A 19830-nucleotide genomic window follows, 5' to 3' on the forward strand; every position below is an offset into this window, starting at 1 on the left:
TGAGAGCGGTCATAGTCGCGAATTTGACGATCTTCCCGTTCACGAGCGCCTCGATGTCCACGTTCCGTGCACACGAACTACGTCAATAACAAGCCAAACCGTTTTGACCACTCTCACATTCTTCTCCCTGCCAGCCGTTTTTTTCTTATGTCAAATCGCAGCTACTTTCACGCATATATGTATACATAGGTTATTTGACGTGTTGTGTCACACACAACTTGTGAAAAATTTATTTAATTTGAGTGAAAGGAAGCCTAACGCAGCACACATTATCTTAAGGAAGGATCTGTCTGCGTGCGAGTTAAGGGTGTTTAAAACGATTGGAATTGGCCGAAAATGTGGTGCTAGTGATGCGTCTCAAAGGAAAAAATAACACAAAGTCATTTAACAGAGTTTACAGGGTGTTTTCTCGTTTATGCCGTGAGTATTTCCCGAAGCAATGTTTTGCTAATTGAATCGCAAGTGAAATTGATAAAAAGTGTATTCTATCGGTACAATTATAGCATAAAATGCTATATAAGAGTAAAGCATAAAATTTGTTATTTTGTTTTTACATTCTATAAAATTCTGAAAAAATATGTCACAAATATATTTTCAACAAATTTAAATGTTCAAAAGTTATAAAAATATAAAGCACATAGTATTAAATGTATTAAGTATATATTAGTGAACTGGTACAAATTTGGTGGATTTTTCCACAGGATCTGTTGATAAATCACAACTAGATGGTTTGATGGCGGATAGTGTGGCACCAACACTGAAGAATGGCCACAACTCAAATATGGGTTTCAGTCAGTCGGTGAAACAACCCTCGGACATGTCCAGTGTTGTTTATGCTGTGGGTCATTATCCACCAAAGCTTTTACACAATCTCAATGCACAGAGGCTAAAGGATAAATTTAGTGATGTGGGATTGGTGGCTGGTGGCAGAGTCATCAGAGCTCATAGATCAGTTCTGGCTGCTGGTAGTGCCTACTTCAATGCCATGTTTACAGTCGGCCTGGTTGAGGAACAACAAGAGCTTGTGGAGATCCATTCAATCTCTCCTCACATTCTCTCACAGCTGGTGGATTTTATCTACAGTGGCAACGTGGACATCACTCAGGATAATGTACAGGAGCTATTTGCTGCCGCAGACATGCTGGAATTAGATGATGTAGTAGCAGGATGTATTGATTATCTCAAACAGCAGCTGCATTATTCTAATGCTCTTGGAATTTACAGGTGAGATTTAAATTATTTAGAAGATATTTATATTAATAACAGGATGTGTGTGAAAGTGTACAATGTAAAAATTTTATTGTTGCAGATTTGCAGAAGCTCATAACAGAGTGGATCTTTTGGAAACTGCCCTACGTTTTATAGAAGTCAATTTTCCTCAAGTCTGTCAGGAAGAAGAATTTCTGGATCTGCCCAAAGAATATCTCGTTCAGTTTCTCAGTAGTGATTACATTCACATTGACACTGAATGTCAGGTATATTTTAAATGTCAATTTTAAACACAATCCTGCATTAATACAAATTTTTCAGATTTAAAAATACAAAACAATTATATATAAAAAAAAATCAGAAGAGAAAGATGTACAAAAAACATGTACATAATTTACATATATATATAAAACAACAAAAACAAAATATAACAATTTTTTAAAACTTTCACTTAGGTCTTCCAAGCTGCGTATAATTGGATTGTTCATGACATCCCCGCGCGTAGATGTTACGTATTTGAGATTCTTAGCTACATACGCTTGCGATTGTGTTCATTAGCAAGGCTAGAGCGCATTATCTTGGAATGCAAAGATGCGAGTCTCATTGTTGCACTGCGCTCGATACAGAAAGATTTAGTCTCAAATAAAGGTTGTCTAGTGCCTCTACATGCTCAACCTCGTGTTTGCGCCAGAAAGAACATCCTGGTGATCGGTGGATCTAAACGAGAGCAATCCAATAGCTGGGGCAGAACTTTTGAGAGCACTTACGAAACTATTGAGAAATACGACATATTCACTAGGTAGGACAACAATATTTTATTTCTCTCGCCAAACAGCTTTTGATTACTAGATAGAATCGTGACATAAAAGGTACCTCACACATAAGGCTTCTTTTTAGTGTAATTAATCAATATTTCTCTAGAGAGTGGAGCGAAGTGGCTCCAATTAGTATAGGACGCATTTTACCTGGAGTGGCTCTGTTAGACGGCAAGGTTTACGTTGTCGGCGGTGAACTAGAATCTTGCATAATCGCCAACTGCGAATGTTACGATCCCCGTGACAACGTATGGACTCCGATAGCGTGCATGGAAGAGCCTAGATGCGATTTCGGTCTTTGTGCTTTGGACAACTGCTTATACGCATTTGGTGGATGGGTAGGCGAGGACATAGGTGGCTCTATTGAGATATATGATCCAATCACTAATACTTGGACTCTCGACGGTTATCTCCCAGAACCACGGTTTAGCATGGGTGTTGTTGCATATGAAGGTAGTAATTGTTGGCATATAAATCCGTTAAAGAAAGTTACGCCGAAAATTTTTACAGGATTAATTTACATCGTGGGTGGCTGTACTCATAACAGTCGACATCGTCAGGATGTGATGAGCTATAACCCTGTGACGAGGGAATGGAATTATTTAGCTCCGATGCTCACACCGCGTTCACAAATGGGAATCACGATTCTCGACGGGTACATGTATGTCGTCGGCGGCACTAGTAAAAATCAGGAAGTCTTGACGTCTGTTGAAAGATACTCTTTCGAGAAGGTAATTTATTTCTTGTTTTTAAAATAAATAAAATCGTGCTTTTATTGGTTTTTTTGTTTCTGTGTATTTTTTTTATATACGTATATTTTGCAACATTTGTATTTTAGAATAAATGGAATGCCGTCGCTTCTATGAGTATGGGTAGATTTTATCCGGCTGTTGCGGCAGCCGACAGTCGGCTCTACGTCATAGGCGGTGACCAATCACAGGAAATAAATTTTTACCGCACGCAGATCACTATTTCCACTGTCGAATGTTACGATCCACACACGAACAAATGGCATGAATGCGCCTCCTTGCCATCGAGCAGAGGCGAGGCGACGGCGATTGTTGCACCTTTCTGATCGATATTTTGCAACGTCTCGTTCCGTTCATCATACCAGGTTATCTCCTCTCATTTTTTCAACTTACTAAAATTTTCCTTTTTTTAGTTTCTTTTCCATATTATCTGAGAGCATTGTATCTATTTGTTAGATAGATTCTTGTGAACACGCTAAGAATTGTAGTTCTGTTCAGTAATATTTTAGATTTTAAATACTTAAAAAATTTATATACACGAACGTCAACAAAAATTTTTCTGTATTGTTTATTCATTTAATTGGAAAGTTTAGTACTCAAACAATACTTCTGATTTCAGATCATATCTGTAACACTATATATCTCGTTGCAAAATATAAAGTCTGAGAAAGCATGTACTACGCATATGCGCAGAAAGACGATAACATTCAAAGACACATTTAACATTCGATTTAACACTCGAATAAAAACAGAAACTATTTTTCTCTTTTAAAAGTGTTTCGTTCCTCTTACACGTGGGAAAGGAACTACAATTCGATCGGCATTCGAGAAGTATACAATATAATTCGATAAAAACAATCCCAAAGAAAGTAAAATTTATTGGAATTTTTGAAGAGTTACATAAAAAGTTACGAACTCTGTCTTAATACATTAATTTAATCTTATGAGCACATGTAACAAGTGAATTAAACAAAATGATTGTAATTAGAAATTGTATAGCAGAATTATTGTACGTTTTGTTTTGCTATTTATGTTACATAGATCGGATTTTAAAACGTGCGAATGGATTTGAAAACAACAAATATGATTGTAATAATACCATATACAGTTTACACAAGTACTCAATACTTTTATTAATTAACGATAAGTATTAATCACGTGCGTTAGAAAGGACTGAGCCTCTTTATATATAATATAATAATAATAATTATATATATATATATATATACATTATATATATACATATACATAATGTCACAAATAAATATTGATATATAATTAATTATATATATATATATATATAACCAAAGTTATAATATTTTTAATTCCTTACAAGTTAACAAATTTTCATTAAACATAATATGTATGTGTGTAAAACTGATATAAGATGATTCCAAAGATGCAATATTTATATAATTCCGAAACTTATAATGTGGTCTAAAAAACATAAGACACATACAAAAAGAACAGTTTAAGCATTTAACGGAAAAAAACCAAATCAGATTTGAATCCAAGAGTTAAAATCCGTAAAATAATTAGACTAAAATTGAAAAGTTCTAGTGTCTTTTAAATGTAAAAATTCACATAAGTTCTTTTAAAACTTTGAACTTAAAAGAAAGAAAATTAATTTATTTCAGCAACTATAGAAACATTACGTAAACATTAATCTAAGAATCATAAGGTACATATTTACATTGAGAAAAAGTTGATTGAAAATTTTTACGATCTTTAACTCTTGATATCTGGTGTTTTCAGATCGAAGAATTCAAAATTTTCAGAACATACTGTAATAAAATATAATGGCGGTTCTTATATATAATTAAAGTATGAAATGTTGCGCACTCTGTGAATGTTTTGTAATATTTAAAAACACTTATACATTTTGTAAAATTGTTCCAAAAATATCTCTTTCTCTCTTAAAGAAAATCGATTGTTCATCTCGGTAATCTAAATTCAAGTATTATAATTAGTATATTATCTATAGAACAGATAGTCGATTAGATTCTTCATTGTTTTGTCATACATAGAAAGAGTACGAGAGAGGAAGAGGCAGAGGGGTAAATATGACTGAGATGATCTTGTTGGACAATTGATCTACGAGTGTTCTCCGCGATTTAAGATTAGGTTTTTTCGACTTATCGTCTCAACAATTTGCTTATTGTAGGATAAAATGAGATACAAATGCGATTACAAATTAGTCTATGAGATTATATTAGTCTTTCGTTATATGTGTGGTTCTAATTTATAAAACATAATATATATTAAATAAATATTAAAAGCTAATTGTGAGAGTATACATGAAACTAATGTAGAGAATATACATGAAAAACTTGTGATGTAAATCCTTAGATTGAGCTGAATCAATCATCTCTGCGAAGCCACGGGAAAACGTGCAAAAAAAAAACTTGAAGCAATGAGATTTAAGGAATTCAATCAGGAATTGTGGACGTTTTTGAACGTATATTTACATTTGAAAGAATGATGATCTGTAATTGATTGATGTGCAATTGATTTGCTTAAAATTGCAAGTTTCTGGCTTGTTAGAAAGATCGAACAATGAAATTAAAAAAAAAAAAAAAAAAAAAACCAACAATCTATGGATTTATACGTATTTACGAATACAACGATATATATATGTGTATATGCAAATATATAAAGCTAAGTTTTTAAATTAATTTTTATAATTGTTAAAAACTCTCTGATCTTCAAAAACTGCTAAGATTTATAAGACAATTGAGAAACCACAGGCATCTAGCATGTTTATCCTTCTTACAAAAAATAAATTATTAACACAGGTTTAGAGAAATCACGAGATGATAAATATATACAACAATACGTATATGTGTATATTTGTGATCAATTAATAAAAAAAAAACACTTCTAATACATATCGAAGTAATTCACATCTGCTATTATATACATGTTTTGAAGAATATATATTCGTTATTAGATGTGTAAATCAATTTGGTGCCTTTTCTGACAAAATTCAAACTTGATTTATGGATCACGTAGTACATACATTAATTGTCAAATTTAGTGATCAAAATAACGCTTCTTTTATCCGCCAATTAAGGTTGCTTTTCAGCAAAGAAACAAATAGGTACGTGCGGCTGTATGTATACGGCATAAGACCGTCCCGACCAATGAGCATTTAGAACAGCTTTAGGTTTTGATCTGAAAAGTGGCAACTGCATTCAGCAGAACAAACCGCTCTGTATCAATTGAATGTGAATTGGCTCTTGCTTTTAGAACCAATTGATCAACGTCGAGTGTTGACAAGACGACAACTCGGCAAGTGTTCTGCTGAACGCGCGCATCATGTTACATAGATGCTCATTGGCCAAGTCGATGCACATCAGCAGCAGGTTGGATTGCATCAGCCGTATCGGTTGGGTGTGCGTAGTTACGCTGTGGATATTTTTGGACAATTGTCGGTGTTTTACATCACATTTTCGGTGTTTTACACCATTTACTTTATTATTATCTGTTAATTTAAACGAATATACAACTCCCCGTGGCTTGGCGTCAGGAACCCAATCCACGGTTTTAAACTCATCATCAAAAATACGTAGAATGGCGTATGGACTAGGCTGTGTTCAGTTAAGCAAGATGGAACAAACTAATGCAGGAAATGAAGGAAATACAGGAATTCATTAGTTCCAATTCCTGTATTTCCTGCATTTCCTCCATTAGTTCGTTCCATCTTGCTTAACTGAACACAGCCCTAGCTTTATAGGTCCACTGAGCCAAGAGCACCAAACCAAATCGCACATCAGCCAGCGCGGTCTGGGTGGAAGGTGGAGGGACTGCGAGACATGGAAGTCCCGAGTTTGAATCCGCTCAACATCCTAGGATTTTTTTCCGGGCCGGTTCCTTTCAATCGAGTTTATCGTTTGAAAAAGCGAACTAAATCGAGCTTCCAAGCACTCACATGTACGAATCGGAGAAAAATATAGACTTAGAATAACTTACTGCACACACAAATCAGAAAAAATATAAGACTTAGAATGGCGTATGGACTAGCTCTTAAAAAGTCCCTTGAGCCATAAATGCACCAAACCAAAAAAACTAGCACATCAGCAGCACATGTAGCTGTGTATGCCATTTTGTGTACAACTGCCACAGTGCTGTGGCGGATTACACATTCTGCGGATTCTCTTATAGCTCTGGGCTGTCTCAGTCTTTTCTATATTATACGTCTATGTGATAAATTGAGACCGAACGCGGTGTTCGTGGATGTTGAAAGACTGAGGTTAGTGACGTTTAAGTTTTATTGTTAATCAAATTTGTTATCCCCAGTTTGAATCCTAACCTTACATGTCGGTTGTCAGCTTGACCTCGTGGAAAGAAATTAATTTTCATGTATCTTTAAATGCTATTTTTCATTCTTTTTTTTTAACGATATCGCTACTTATCAAGTTTACGAGCTCTTGATTGTAACCTGGACGATTTTATAAATAACAAAAGTAGTTTGAAGCAACTTTTATTGACCTTTAGAGAGAGAGAGAGAGAAGGAGAAGGAGAAGGAGAAAGAGCTTAAATTAACTCTAATGTGTCTATTGGAAAATATAAAACATAAAGAATTTATAAATAAAACATCTTTTAATAAGATGTTACAATGGCAGTGTGGGCTTTTTATGTAATAATGTAAATATTTAATTTCAGAATTTTATGAGATAAAAAGCATGATCAATAAAAATTACTGTAAGAATTATTGTCAATTTTAATCAAGTTGAGTTGTTTATTTAGTGATATTGATGATAAATACTAACTTAGATTATTAATTTAAAATATAGACAGGAATTGTTGCCAATACAAATAATCTTTATTTTATATCTTTCTTTTTTTTTCTTGCATAGAACAGCAAGATTCAAAGCCAGCATTGACACTGAGCTGCACTTTACTCATATTAATAAATATAAAATGTTTAATAAGAAAACTTTATATTTTTAGGTTCGTACTAAAAGCAAGCAAAACTCAACACGCCCATCAGGCCTATTAAATCTCCCTGTCCCTGCGCCTAAAGCCCTGACGTGGCTCACGAGCTGGGCGCTGGGCCAGGCTACACAACGCCAGACTGGTGAGTTCCCACACACAATATCGCTTGGTAGCACGGAGGACACTCAAAATTCAACTAACAATGTCTGTACAAAGTGTTGCTCTGGCCTCTCTCACGGCAACGTATACCGACTCGGAGGGCGAGGACGGGGTAGAAGACGAACGCCCACAGGAGGAGAAATCGACCCCACAGGGGGCTGCCCCGCATAATGCCCAAGTCGGTCGTCAATCCCAGGCCCGATTTGGCACCAGTCCCATATCTGGAGGCCGTTCAGCCTCGCATAGTCCCGCTGTCAGCAAGTTCGCGTCCGGTACTAGCGACTTGCCTGATACGACCACAAAGGTGCAGCGATTGGTCTCTTATTTTGATGATTCGGTAGTCTCCGATGACGAGGGGGCGGTCGTTATTGCGCCAACGGCGTCTTCGCTGTCGTCGTCGTCGTTGACGACGGCAAGTGCAGTAAATGCTTCGACGGTCGTGGAACTTCCCGAGGAAAATGGTATCTTACCCACGGCCACCACTGGCGCTGTTACTGCTACCACTGCCGCTGCCGCCGTCGTCACCGCCGACGGCGTTGAGCGCCGATCGCCCTCCTCGCGTCTTGGAGATTTGCTTTCAGATAATAGCGGCGAGGCGGATCCTAACGATGTGACAATACCGCCGGAGCCGCCGGGTCAATGTCCTGCCGAGTTACAAGACAAAATTACGAGGCTATATCGCAGGATGGAGAGTGGAGGACTGGATATGAATATGTTAATTCAGCAACGCAAGGAATTTCGAAATCCTTCGATTTACGAGAAACTCATTCAGTTTTGTAATATCAACGAGCTGGGTACAAACTATCCGCCAGACAGGTTTGATCCGTTCAAATGGGGTAAGGACTCGTACTACGAGCAGCTAGCTATGGTACAAAAAACTGAAATGGACAAACTCGAGAAAGCTCGCAAAGAAAAGACGAAAATCGAGATCGTATCGGGAACTGCGAAACGACCCAACAATTCCTCCGGTGGTGTCGAGGATGTCGATGCCAAAAAACGAAAAAGTAAGTGGGATCAGGTGGCAACCGGCGGTGTTGCTGCTGCTGCTGCAGTTGCAGCCGCCGCTGCTGCCGCCGCGACAGCGAAACCCACGGTACTTCTTACGCAACCAACGTTGACGACCCTCGCGTCGTCCACCACCGGCGCCAAACCTACCGTTATATCAGCTTTCGGCTCACTGCCGAAAAAGAGATTGTAACATATCTGTAATAAATGCGTGCTCTGTAAATAATGTCGATTGTTGAGGAAATGATGTTTTCTTCGTTAGACAATTACGAGACTACGAAAAGAAACGCGATTCTGTTTCTAAGGATTTAGATCTTGATTTAGATGATTTTAGATTTGTTGCAATTACTATTTATGTTTGAGCAATATTTTTGATATTTTGTGATGTTGAAGTTAAATATTTATAATGTAATTAAAACGCAAACTTAAACACAAAGATGCAAAAGTAAAAATTACATAAAAATTTTAGTGTTGTTAAAAAGTTAAGCATTTAAACTAGATAAAATTTCTAGATTCTTGATTCTATTTCTTGATTCTTGATTCTGAGATCTAGATTCTTGCGCACACTTTTCAATTGTAAAAAAATTCGACATTTGTGTTTGTACATTTATTTAGATCCTTAGATTCGCATACAAGCTCTTGAACTGTAAGATACATACAACGTTTTTTATCGAATACGTATGAAAATAACATTGTTCACCGACACGAAGCAAGCGATCTTCTGGAACGATTTATAAATCCGAGAATGTGCAAGAATCTAAGAATCGTAGAATCGTAGCTCGTATATCTAACTATAGAAGACCCCAGTAATCGTAGATTAAAACTAAATGTATTGTAAATAATGTCACAGTTTATATAATATAACTTAGGAATTCAAATGATTACAATATTCATTAATCGAAAAAATTCGAAGATATAAATAATTCCAAAGACTCAATATGATCAAAGAAGAGAGAATTTAGAAAAACGATGTAAGAAAAGAGGCGTACGGAGACGTTGATGTAAATTAAAGACACATTTTAATAAATTGTGCGCACTTCTACATATATATTTATACAAAAAAACGTATACGTACGAAGTATATACATACATATAAACATACACACACATACATACACCTACATAAAAATATATATATGTATACATATATGTATATTTAATTTATACAAATATACATATATGAAAAATAAAGTCTAAACAAATGGGAAATGTTTCCGGAACAACTGCCGCTCGAATCTCAATAACAGAAATCATTACCATTTTTTATCTTGGTTACTTGACTTTTGTATACTTTGAAATAATATATTGCATAATGACATATATATTTTGTACATTCGATATATATTATTATAGTACATGTAGGAATAGTGCATTTTTAAAAGCGCACACTTTGCCAAATCAATGTCGAGAGAAATATGTTACGTAAAAATTCTAACTATCAACCACCGGGTTTTTATATCTTGTTTAGACTTCTCTCTCTCTGCGGATTTCTGTGTGTGTGTATGTGTGTGCGCACGCGCGCTTCACAAGACTCTTAAATTATTTTTTTTTTTTTTCATTTACGATAATTTGTTATTCTATTTTTTATTATACAAACGAAACATCACACGCAACATGAAGGCCAAATTATTAATCAATCTTTCGATTCAATATTTATGTGTGCGTTAGATGCAAAAAAGAAAATATCTTGAGTGTTGCCACACTTAATCTGTTTTCTTTTTTCTTTCTCGGTGATTAAGATGTAATTGCTTTTTATATGAGATTAAAAAAAAAAAACTTTAACATTATTAAGGCTCCTCAATACTCGTTGCAACTGCATATTAAAATTGTGACAAAATGAAAAATTTATATGAATTTTTGTCCCGCAGTTTGTACAAAACTGAACTGATAGTTCTAAATATGCCGTCGCCGATATTCGAAAGCGTAAATTGGTGAAATCTGCCAAAAAAAAAAAAAAACAATCTACTCTTTTTTGTGTGAGTACGATTCAATCTGTAGCGTATAAATTTTTCAACCAAAATTACGCTTTCGAGTATCGTGTATAAAAATAAGTTTATTTCGAAGTTTAATGCGACAAAACTTTGTATAATTTCTCATCTCCAACGGCATAATTCAATACAATCGGAACGAGTATTCCGGAACAACAAATTTTACAGTGATGTAATAAAAAATTGATTTTGTTTTACGCAACTCTTCCATCGCTGAAACAGAAAAAACGATTGGACAAACTTTTTGATGAATTCAATATATGCGTACTTATTACATGTACATACGTGTGCGCTAGAAACAATAATATCAAATTCAACGCGTTATATATGTGTATGTATAATTGATTTTTTCACGCAGGACCACATTCTACAGCAGACTCATTGATGTAACAAATAAAATTATCAAATCTCAACGTTTGAGATAGACAAAATAAAGAATTTATGTATGTGTTAAAAAAGAAACAGAACACACACAAAAAAAAACTCAATGTAAGACGCAATGTAAGTTTAAGAAGAATTCATTTTTTTATATGAGGAAGCAATGAAATTCTCTTTCACAAAAGACTTTGTATATACACGCTCATGTCACATAGAGTATGGAATATACAATATACAACTCAGTAACTGAATACTTTTTTTTGTTATTGATTAATAACAAATGTATGATGTAATGTTTTTTCCCTGTCATATCCGAAGTTGCCGCTGTTGATACCGGCGCGCGGTGTTGAGCGTAACTATTGTACCAATAATTTTGATAGATAACAAAAAAAACGACCAATATCTGAATTACTTTTTTTTTCATTTTCATCGCAGCGACCACTTTGGATCTTCCCAAACTAGTCACACGAGATCGTCCTTGACAGTGGAGTGTAGTACGGATTTGTTCGATAACGTAGTACTGCGCGTGCGTATAGCGAATTTTTAGTCGTAGACATTTGATTTCTCGTCAAAGATAGCGAAAAACAAAAATTTTCAACAAGACCATAAACATTAAAAAGTAACTATTCGAACGCAAACGTGTCAAAGGTATGTTTTATTGCATTCTGTACGTGTGTGTTTTATAATGTAATGATACATGTACACAATGTGATGACCGATAAGGGTGTCGTTTTTATTGTGGCACATTTTGATTTTTTTTTTTAACAACAAACTTATATAGAATTTTAATCAAAGTAACAATATATGGCAAATAAATAATATGCAATGATATAAGCGCGCGATATTAATTTTCAAGGATATAAATTACACAAGTGTGATAATTCAAATTAAATTTAATTTAAAAAAAATCTCATATCTCGGCTTGTATTGTTATTATTTTACAATTTGCAGATACATAAAGATCCTCGAGAGTTGATTTTTTTTACATGCATAATGTCAGTGTTAGGAAAGAGAGCAACTATAATTTATACAAACCTGTAAATTAAAAGTAAAAATTTTCAAATCTATAATATTATTATTATCTATAATATTATAATATTATTATATTACTAATTAATATTTACAAAAATAATATACAACGTAGTGTCTCTTATTTTCCTTTCTCTCTTTCCATGAAAAAAAATTTGTGATTTGTTTTTTTTTTATAAATTATAAATTTGTGTTTCCGCGTGAGATATGCGTGAAAAAAACGTTCTAGGCGTATGTTTCGCTACATCGGTTATTTACTTTCGTCAGAAGTTCGACGTACAAAATTTTGTGGAAAAGTTATAGCGCGTAGTATATTTACACTGTTCCGCGTATTTTTTTATGGCTAGTACATCATTTTGCAAGAGAGTAAATTTACATTAATATTGCATCTTATTATTTGTTTATTCCTATTTTATGAGAACTTTTCGAGTTCTTTCTTGATCGACGCGATCAAAGGCACCGCGGGATCATCCGGAGGAAGTTTGCCCTCCGTCAATATACGCCTGGTGTCCACTTCCGGTCTGTGGAACGGACCTGCGCTGAGCGGCCTCGAACCCCAGGCACCGCGAGGATGAAGTCCAGCCTGGCCTGTTTCCGGAATATCCTCTCTGAGAGCTCCGTGTGGTAATGATGTGCGGGGTCGTGTACTTATTTCCATCGTAGACTTCGTTATCGGGCTGTAATGTTATTACAAATAAAAATGTTAAAACGTTATATATATAATGTACATCTTTCATAAGCTCTCCTTCGTTATATATATATATATATATCATTTTCTCTTCTTTCTCCTCTTTTTTCTTTCATAGGAACTATATTCTAAATAATAAAAAAGTAACACTTGTATTTTTTCATTAGTAACAATCTAGCAAATTAGAATAAACTTCAATTACCTGTCAGAAGAGGAAGAAGAAGAAGAAGAAGAAGAAGCATAAGTATGTACCTGACGTGAGCGGATTTGCCTCTGATCTCCGAAAGTGGTGCCGTACGTGTGACGGAAGTCGACGGTTGCGACGTTGTTTGTGGCGATTCTTTGATCCTGATGTGATCTCTGCTACCGAAGAGGCTGAAGGAGTCCTCGAGGAGCTCGTGAAGCCTTCGTCTGGCACGACCCACGGGTCTCGATGGTAAATGATACATTCCACCGACGTCCGTTTCGGACGTATCGTTACCTTCAGACAAGTCGAGTCTTTCGAGAGATTGTGTGAAGACACAAATGTACTTAATAAATAAATAAATGACTGCGAACGAATAAGCGAACGTTTTGAAATTCTTGAAATAAAATTATTTAGAAACAAAACAAAATATATACATATATTGTACACTTACACATATATTTATTCGTTCGTAATCGAGGTGAGATAAACAAAGATTGTCAATTTAAAATAATTAATTAATATTAATATTGTGAACTCTTGAACACACGCGATATATTTACCTTCCGTGGAAAACATTTGTTTGTTGAGATTCCAAACGATCGGTCCGATCGTTCCGGGATCCTTCGAGACACTCGATGACCTCGCGAGGAACAGCGTGTCGTCGCCATTGTCGTCTTTATCGTGACGCATCAGTTCTGGAGAATCCATGTCCAAGTGCTTGACCTGAGAAACATCTTACCGTCATCTTGCGAACGCGATCGGATCGAACGTAATGTTTTTGAAATAAATTACCATGACGGGTTCCAACACTCTTGACAATGGTTCCACGCTACGCATACTGGGAAACTGCTTGCACGAGAGCATCGACAAGTAAGATCGCGGCGAAGCGGTCGATTCTTCCCGTTTCACGTAACTGTTCTCCAACGATTCCAGTGTCTCCGTACGATCGATTGCCGAGTCCATCGAGTCCGGCGTTCTTAGTTGGTCTCGCGCGGTCGTTCTCGCCATTCTTACATGCGACGTTCTGTATTCCGTCACAAGTGTGTTATAATTATTTGTATATATTTTAGTTTATTTTTATTATTTTTGTTCAAACTTTAAACCAGAACCATTAACTCGTCTCTTGGTTTAACTCTGTATCAAAGTTGATTACTTCGTTAATTACTTTGTTCTTTTAGTTGGATGCTCCTGAATACTCCAGGATGGAGATCCACGTGTCTTCTTTAGTTCCTCGTCGTTGTCACTGGAAATTTCGTGAACATCCAATTCCATGCTGTCGGGCGTGTCCGGGGTGATGGGGGTTCTGGATAAAGTTCGCGGAGTTTGTCGCTGACTGGTACCATCGGTCTGCGAACGTGGAAAAGTTGCGTAAGAAGGGAAGATTCACGAAGGAAAGAGAAAGAGGGGGAGAGAGAAAGAGAGAGAGAGAGAGAGAGAGAGAGAGAGAGAGAGAGATGCAAATAGCAACAATTTGCCTACCGAAATAAAGGACTAATATTTGTTAGAATCGATATCTCGTTCTGACATCAAGTAGAATCTCCCCTCGTAATTTTTGACATTGTAAGTTGATCGTTCGCGTGTCGCGATGTATACGACGATTCGAGCTTGTGCTTTCTTATGGTACCCCGTAATCTTTATCACGCAAGAAGGAAGCTTTAAAAATTATAAAACTCTTTGTTGATTTATGAGATATAAGCATGTATATCTATCACACAAGATTTTGTGTGTTTGTGTGTGTGTGTGTGTGTGTGCAACAATTTAGCAATTTATTTTATTCGATTATTGTACAAATTAGTTTTTGCTCAAAAATTAATATGAATTACTCTGTTTAAAGGTAAACATATCGTTTATACTTGTTAAATATACGTAAAAAAAGAGTTACTCGAAATGAAATTTTGTTGTATTATTTTTTTTACAACATATACAATTTGCCAAATTTGTTATAATATTATGTTATAATATCACATACCTTGATCTCGGTTTCAGATGTTGAAAAGGCAGCGTTGTCGAAGCCAGGTGTCGCAGTTGCAAATTCACGTTCCTTTTTCAGAATACTTTTGTTCGGTGGCGCGACGATAGCGCTGTGTGCCCTCTTCCTCTTGGCAACCAGAAGCAATCCAGCTAGTATCAGGATCAGGAGAACGATACCCGCGCTCGCCGCGCTGATCAACAGCCATATGTCCCTTTTTCTCGACAAGGCCAATGGTCGACTCTCCTTTAGATAAGCTGGAAGATGGAGAGATAAAATTTTCTCTCTTCAATATTTTATAAAACTTTCTTCTTAATAAAAAAAAATTAATAATACGATTATTTGAATCGAAAAAGAGAACATGTACCGCGCGCGCGCGCGCGCACGCGAATTACTCACGTTCGCTCTGAATAATCACCGGTGCCCCGAGTTCAAGAGCGACTTCCTGGGGCGAAAGAAGCGCCATGTCTCTCGCGGCAGTTTCCGCGGGAACGGGTTTGTCATCGAGATGAACCGAGTAGATCAGCCTCGTCGCGCCACTCTCGATGACACTTGTGTTCTGCATCCTGACCTTCACCACCCCCGGAATCGCGTTGTCCGCTAAACGTAACTTCGAGCGCACATCTTCGTTGTTGCTCGATCGATTTTTGAAAACTACATCATCGCTCGGCTTCGATTCGGACGAATCCAGTAATTTTGACGTCAATTCACTCTTCGGAAGTTGCTCGTTCGAATCGGTCACTGTGTTGAGATCATAACGCGACGTTGTAGACTGAGAATCGACTTTGATCGTAGATCCATCGACGATTTCTTTCTCCGAAGACACGTGTTTCGTATCATCTTTCAACTTTTTTATAATCTTTTGTGTCAGAGTTTCCTTCGTAGGTTTCTCGTGACCGATCGTTGTGTCGAGATCAAACGTCGGAAGCATCTTCGGTCTGGGAATTTCAATCATACTCATCGATGACTTGATTGGCGAAACGTTCGAGAAGTACGATTTGTCGTCGTGTAAATTTGAAACGCTAGCTTCGGTTTCCGCTCGCGAAGAAGAAGACCTTTCTGTGGTGTCATCGGGCGAATCTGGCGATTCAACTGTGGTTCTACTCGCGGCAGTCTCTTCTCGAGGTGCGACGTTCTCCTGGGACGAAGTTCCGAAACGTTTTGGTACGCTCTACGCATGTTAAGAAAAGAAGAAAACAAAAATGACAACATCATATCTGTATTTCTCTTTTTGAAACGTATATATTTTACCTTCCGGCCGATTAAAGCACGCGACAACGCATTTCTTCGAGATCGCAGATCCGTCGACAACAGGCCGAGATGCCGTTGTTGCTGTCTGGAGAACGCGGTCCGATACAGACGAGCCAAACGGAGCTCGATTTTGGGCGGCACGGCTTCACCTGGCCGTAGAACCGTCAACAACCAGTATCTGTTAACGTACGATTTGATTTGTTTCACATACACTAGTTATTTTTCACGGTTTCCCATGGCCTTGCTATTTTTTTTTTCACATCCACACTTTTTAATTTTAAACTCATTCGTCTTCTACCGTAAATCAATTAGGATTACCTTGGACCTGGATCCTCTCCGATGAGGACGCCGATGCTCTGATCGTCATCGTCGTCTAATCTAGGAGTCGGTTGTATACATGTGACGCATTCCGGGTGGTAATTGTCCGACGGTTCCTGTTCGCCAGGCGGACTGTAAACTGTGACTGTGTGAACAACCGTTTTCGTCTCGTGAATAGTCAAACCCTGATTGGGATCCACCCATGGTGGCGCATCTTCCAGACCGGTCCAGAAGAAATCCTGAAGATGAACTCGTCGTCCTGGCAGATGCTCGATCAGAATGATTTCGTCTTCTGCGTGAGAAAAAATAAAAATTTGATTTTCTGTTGTTTTCTTCTTTTTTTCAATTTTCGAGCGTGATAAAAATTGCGAGATGCGCGCGTAACAAATTATCTTCTCAATTTATGCGCGCGTAACAAATTTATCTTCCCAATACGATAAATAAATAAAATAAACTACGTGACGTATTGCTGAGATTTTTAATAAAAGAACGCGAGATTTTTCAATAAAAAACTATAACAAAAAGGAAGTTCTAATAATAAAACAAATTTGCTGCTTTGTAAACTTTGAAGTTTCAGCACTTCGCGTTTTGTTGATAAAAAGTTATATACATATATATATATAGCGAAGAGAAAAAAGGGAGATAGACAAGAGCAGTAGTACAGAAGCGCCGAGTTTTCCTACGGATACTCTTCATCGATGGGGCCAACGACCGACCGTCATGCGAGTTATTGGCGACGTCACGATATCGCTGAGAACAAACCGATCGTAATAAATGTGAGAATAAAGAGACAGAGGACAAACAGAAGAAAATTTCTTATCACGCGATCACGTGACGGTGGCTCGTAAAAGTTGTGGAATTCATTCATGCGTGAGCAAGACTATTTTGGACGAGAGAATATAATCGCTGCTGTTCGTTATGTCATTCCACAAGCAGTTTGGTAATTAGAGAGTATTGCCCTCTCGAGCTTTTAACGTTAATTGCTCTCTGTGGTATCGCGAAATGTGCAAAAGTACAAACCACGTTACGTTCGAAACGAACAGTACGTACGAAACAGTTTCAAAGAAAGAGAGAGAGAGAGAGCAAAGCTGACTGCACAGATGCAGCACTTGATTAGATAAATCCGCGCAATTATAGCGGCGCATCGCTCGAACTGTCGATCGATTATGACACTAACACGTGGAACACGTTCGCGATCTATTCTTCTCAAACGCGTTTTTTTTTTTCACGTTGTTGTTACGACGACCTAGTTTCACGGTTCGCTTGACTTTCCGGTGCGTAGAAATATTTGCGCATTCGTTTGTGTTTTTGTAGGTTTTTTAAATTTTCCGCGTCCAGAAAGTGAATTGATCTTCCTGCCCTCACACAGATTTAACTTCAGTAATTGAGTAGCAATCAATCACGAAATTTATGTGTTATCTCATGTTCTCTCTCTCCCTCTCTCTCTCCCTCTCTTTCTCTCTCTTTCTCTATATATAAAGATATTCTTTCTTCGTCTCATTCGGCAGATTCTGTACTTACGTACAGTTTATAGTCACGCAGCATGTATCTCAGATATTTTTAGTACGCGATGGTAGTGTTAAATCGATAGAAAACCGAGTTCCTATGGTGAGAATGAGCTGATGTGCGATCGCTATTAAAATCCCCCGTGCAAATCAACGTTGCACATTCCGTCACATTATTCTCTCGTTGACGTTCTCGTAAATTTAACGAACGTTGCGCCGACGATATACTTCACGCTATGTTGTATCGCAATACAAATTGCTTGTTGTGTTCGCGAAACAGTTTTTTTTAAAGAAAACTTTTCTCGCTTTTAATAATAAAAAAATAGATTAATTATTGATAATATATGAAGAAAGCTCTCGATTATAAATTTGTAATTCCATTCGCACACGTGCGTGTGCCGTCTTAATTCGCAATAGCGGCAACGTGTTTGCACGTATACTAACATGCCAATAATAATATCGATTACCTGGCGCACACCTGCATGAGAGCGCTGAATTACTTAAGCTATGTCGTACGAGACTGGCGCCTACGGTTCTTCTCAATTTCAACTTGGACGCTAACACAGACGACAATATAAAGGTCACGGAAGAACGCATCTTTTGCGGAAATGAGATCACGGAACGCGATCACGACAGCACCGCTGTCTGTATATTTTTCACGTGCACGTGTATCACGATGTGTGGAAAGAGAATCGATCGAGCACGTGGAGCCACGTATGCGCGACCCGCCGTTGAGAAAACTTATTCGCTCCGTGCGTAAAAAAAAATGTTACGCGAGAAATGTCAAAATGACATGAATCAATAAAAAACGACACACAACGCGATATAAGAGAGAGCTTTTTTGCTCGTGTAATATAATAATTTTGAGCAAGTGCAAAAGAACGATTAGAAAAAGTCAGATTGAGTTTTTTTTTGTAAAGTAACAACTTCGATGATGAGAGATAAGACAAGAGATTTGTGACGTGATATTTTCTGATAATATCGCAAAGAAGAGAGTTTAAGGTGTATGTTAGTGTTAGCGAAAGAGCTTGATTTTATAACTTGAATTAAAAAAAACAAAAAAAGATCTCACTTTCAACTGAAAGTGAGAAGATCTCGAACTAAAAGCACTGGGTCACACATCAGTTTTTGTAAATACATAATTGAAAGAAAGAATGATCATTATCATTTTTTGGACGCAGTTCTGCGTCTGTGTTTTATATCTGAAATATTTAAGAAGCGTATTGTACTATCGCTGAAAAAAGATGTATCTCCTGTGTATCGAGAAACACATTTGTCACTCTTTTAATATAAAAATTATAATTCGCGCGTGTAATATCTACGATAATATTATGTAAATATTTAAAAATTGCACCAAGTCACTAACCGGCTCCCGGTGGCATCGAAGCGATCACTCTCGAGATGTTGGAATTCTGCAATAAAAAGATCGCAATTTGCACGACAGTGCCGAGAGAGGCGGACAACGCTACGCGTAGTATACTGCATAGTACCATCGCGTAAAACGCGCTCTGATGTACTGAATCACCAAGGGGTGTTCTACATGGATGGATGGATACAACAGAGTGTTCGGAGTAGGGTGGAGAGTCTGCGCACAGGTTGAACAAAAAACGAAGTAGACGTGGGAATAACACATTTCTACGAA

General features: G+C 37.0%; 3 protein-coding genes across 5 annotated transcripts; 2 read left to right on the top strand and 1 right to left on the bottom strand.

The window, feature by feature from the left end:
- The first annotated feature begins 52 nt into the window (after nt 1–52).
- LOC109856383 (actin-binding protein IPP-like) lies at nt 53–3984 on the top strand. Of its 2 annotated transcripts, XM_020431605.1 has the most exons (8): nt 53–420; nt 702–1224; nt 1310–1475; nt 1665–2008; nt 2131–2477; nt 2535–2755; nt 2863–3138; nt 3393–3983. In XM_020431605.1, exons 1-7 carry the CDS (start codon nt 351–353, stop codon nt 3097–3099), a joined length of 1908 nt encoding a protein of 635 aa, XP_020287194.1. In that variant the 5' UTR covers nt 53–350; the 3' UTR covers nt 3100–3138; nt 3393–3983. The 2 variants fall into 2 exon arrangements, with proteins under 2 accessions (XP_020287194.1, XP_020287193.1); XM_020431604.1 differs by having other exon boundaries at nt 2863–3984.
- Nucleotides 3985–6883: 2899 nt separating this feature from the next.
- On the top strand, nt 6884–9963 carry LOC109856397 (SAP30-binding protein). Of its 2 annotated transcripts, XR_002250386.1 has the most exons (3): nt 6884–7025; nt 7727–7853; nt 7928–8020. XR_002250386.1 is itself a non-coding variant. In XM_020431640.1 (2 exons), the coding sequence occupies exon 2, from the start codon at nt 7914–7916 to the stop codon at nt 9066–9068; it is 1155 nt and encodes a 384-aa protein (XP_020287229.1). In that variant the 5' UTR covers nt 6884–7025; nt 7727–7913; the 3' UTR covers nt 9069–9963. The 2 variants fall into 2 exon arrangements, 1 of the variants encoding a protein (XP_020287229.1); XM_020431640.1 differs by having other exon boundaries at nt 7727–9963.
- Nucleotides 9964–12395: 2432 nt separating this feature from the next.
- On the bottom strand, nt 12396–19681 carry LOC109856414. The gene is made up of 10 exons (XM_020431678.1): nt 19555–19681; nt 16684–16975; nt 16366–16543; nt 15514–16285; nt 15115–15371; nt 14311–14492; nt 13938–14169; nt 13706–13868; nt 13211–13439; nt 12396–12947 (listed from the first exon to the last, which is right to left on the bottom strand). The coding sequence occupies exons 1-10, from the start codon at nt 19679–19681 to the stop codon at nt 12683–12685; spliced, it is 2697 nt and encodes an 898-aa protein (XP_020287267.1). The 3' UTR covers nt 12396–12682.
- Between the last annotated feature and the right edge of the window lie 149 nt (nt 19682–19830).

The sequence above is a fragment of the Pseudomyrmex gracilis genome, unplaced genomic scaffold (genome assembly GCF_002006095.1).
Source record: "Pseudomyrmex gracilis isolate BER0280 unplaced genomic scaffold, ASM200609v1 scaffold_117, whole genome shotgun sequence".
In the NCBI taxonomy this organism is placed as follows: domain Eukaryota; kingdom Metazoa; phylum Arthropoda; class Insecta; order Hymenoptera; family Formicidae; genus Pseudomyrmex; species Pseudomyrmex gracilis.

What these genes read in the sequence shown, in the direction of transcription:
- LOC109856414 (XM_020431678.1), bottom strand. Translation starts at nt 19,681, where the DNA reads ATGGTACTATGCAGTATACTACGCGTAGCGTTGTCCGCCTCTCTCGGC. An exon ending in GGAGAGGATCCAGGTCCAAG is followed by an intron (nt 16,544 to 16,683) that starts GTAATCCTAATT and finishes GTACGTTAACAG; the next exon opens with ATACTGGTTGTTGACGGTTC. An exon ending in GGCAAATCCGCTCACGTCAG is followed by an intron (nt 12,948 to 13,210) that starts GTACATACTTAT and finishes ATAACATTACAG; the next exon opens with CCCGATAACGAAGTCTACGA.
- LOC109856383 (XM_020431604.1), top strand. Translation starts at nt 351, where the DNA reads ATGCGTCTCAAAGGAAAAAATAACACAAAGTCATTTAACAGAGTTTAC. An exon ending in GGTGTTTTCTCGTTTATGCC is followed by an intron (nt 421 to 701) that starts GTGAGTATTTCC and finishes ATTTTTCCACAG; the next exon opens with GATCTGTTGATAAATCACAA. An exon ending in AAAGATACTCTTTCGAGAAG is followed by an intron (nt 2,756 to 2,862) that starts GTAATTTATTTC and finishes TTTGTATTTTAG; the next exon opens with AATAAATGGAATGCCGTCGC.
- LOC109856397 (XM_020431640.1), top strand. Translation starts at nt 7,914, where the DNA reads ATGTCTGTACAAAGTGTTGCTCTGGCCTCTCTCACGGCAACGTATACC.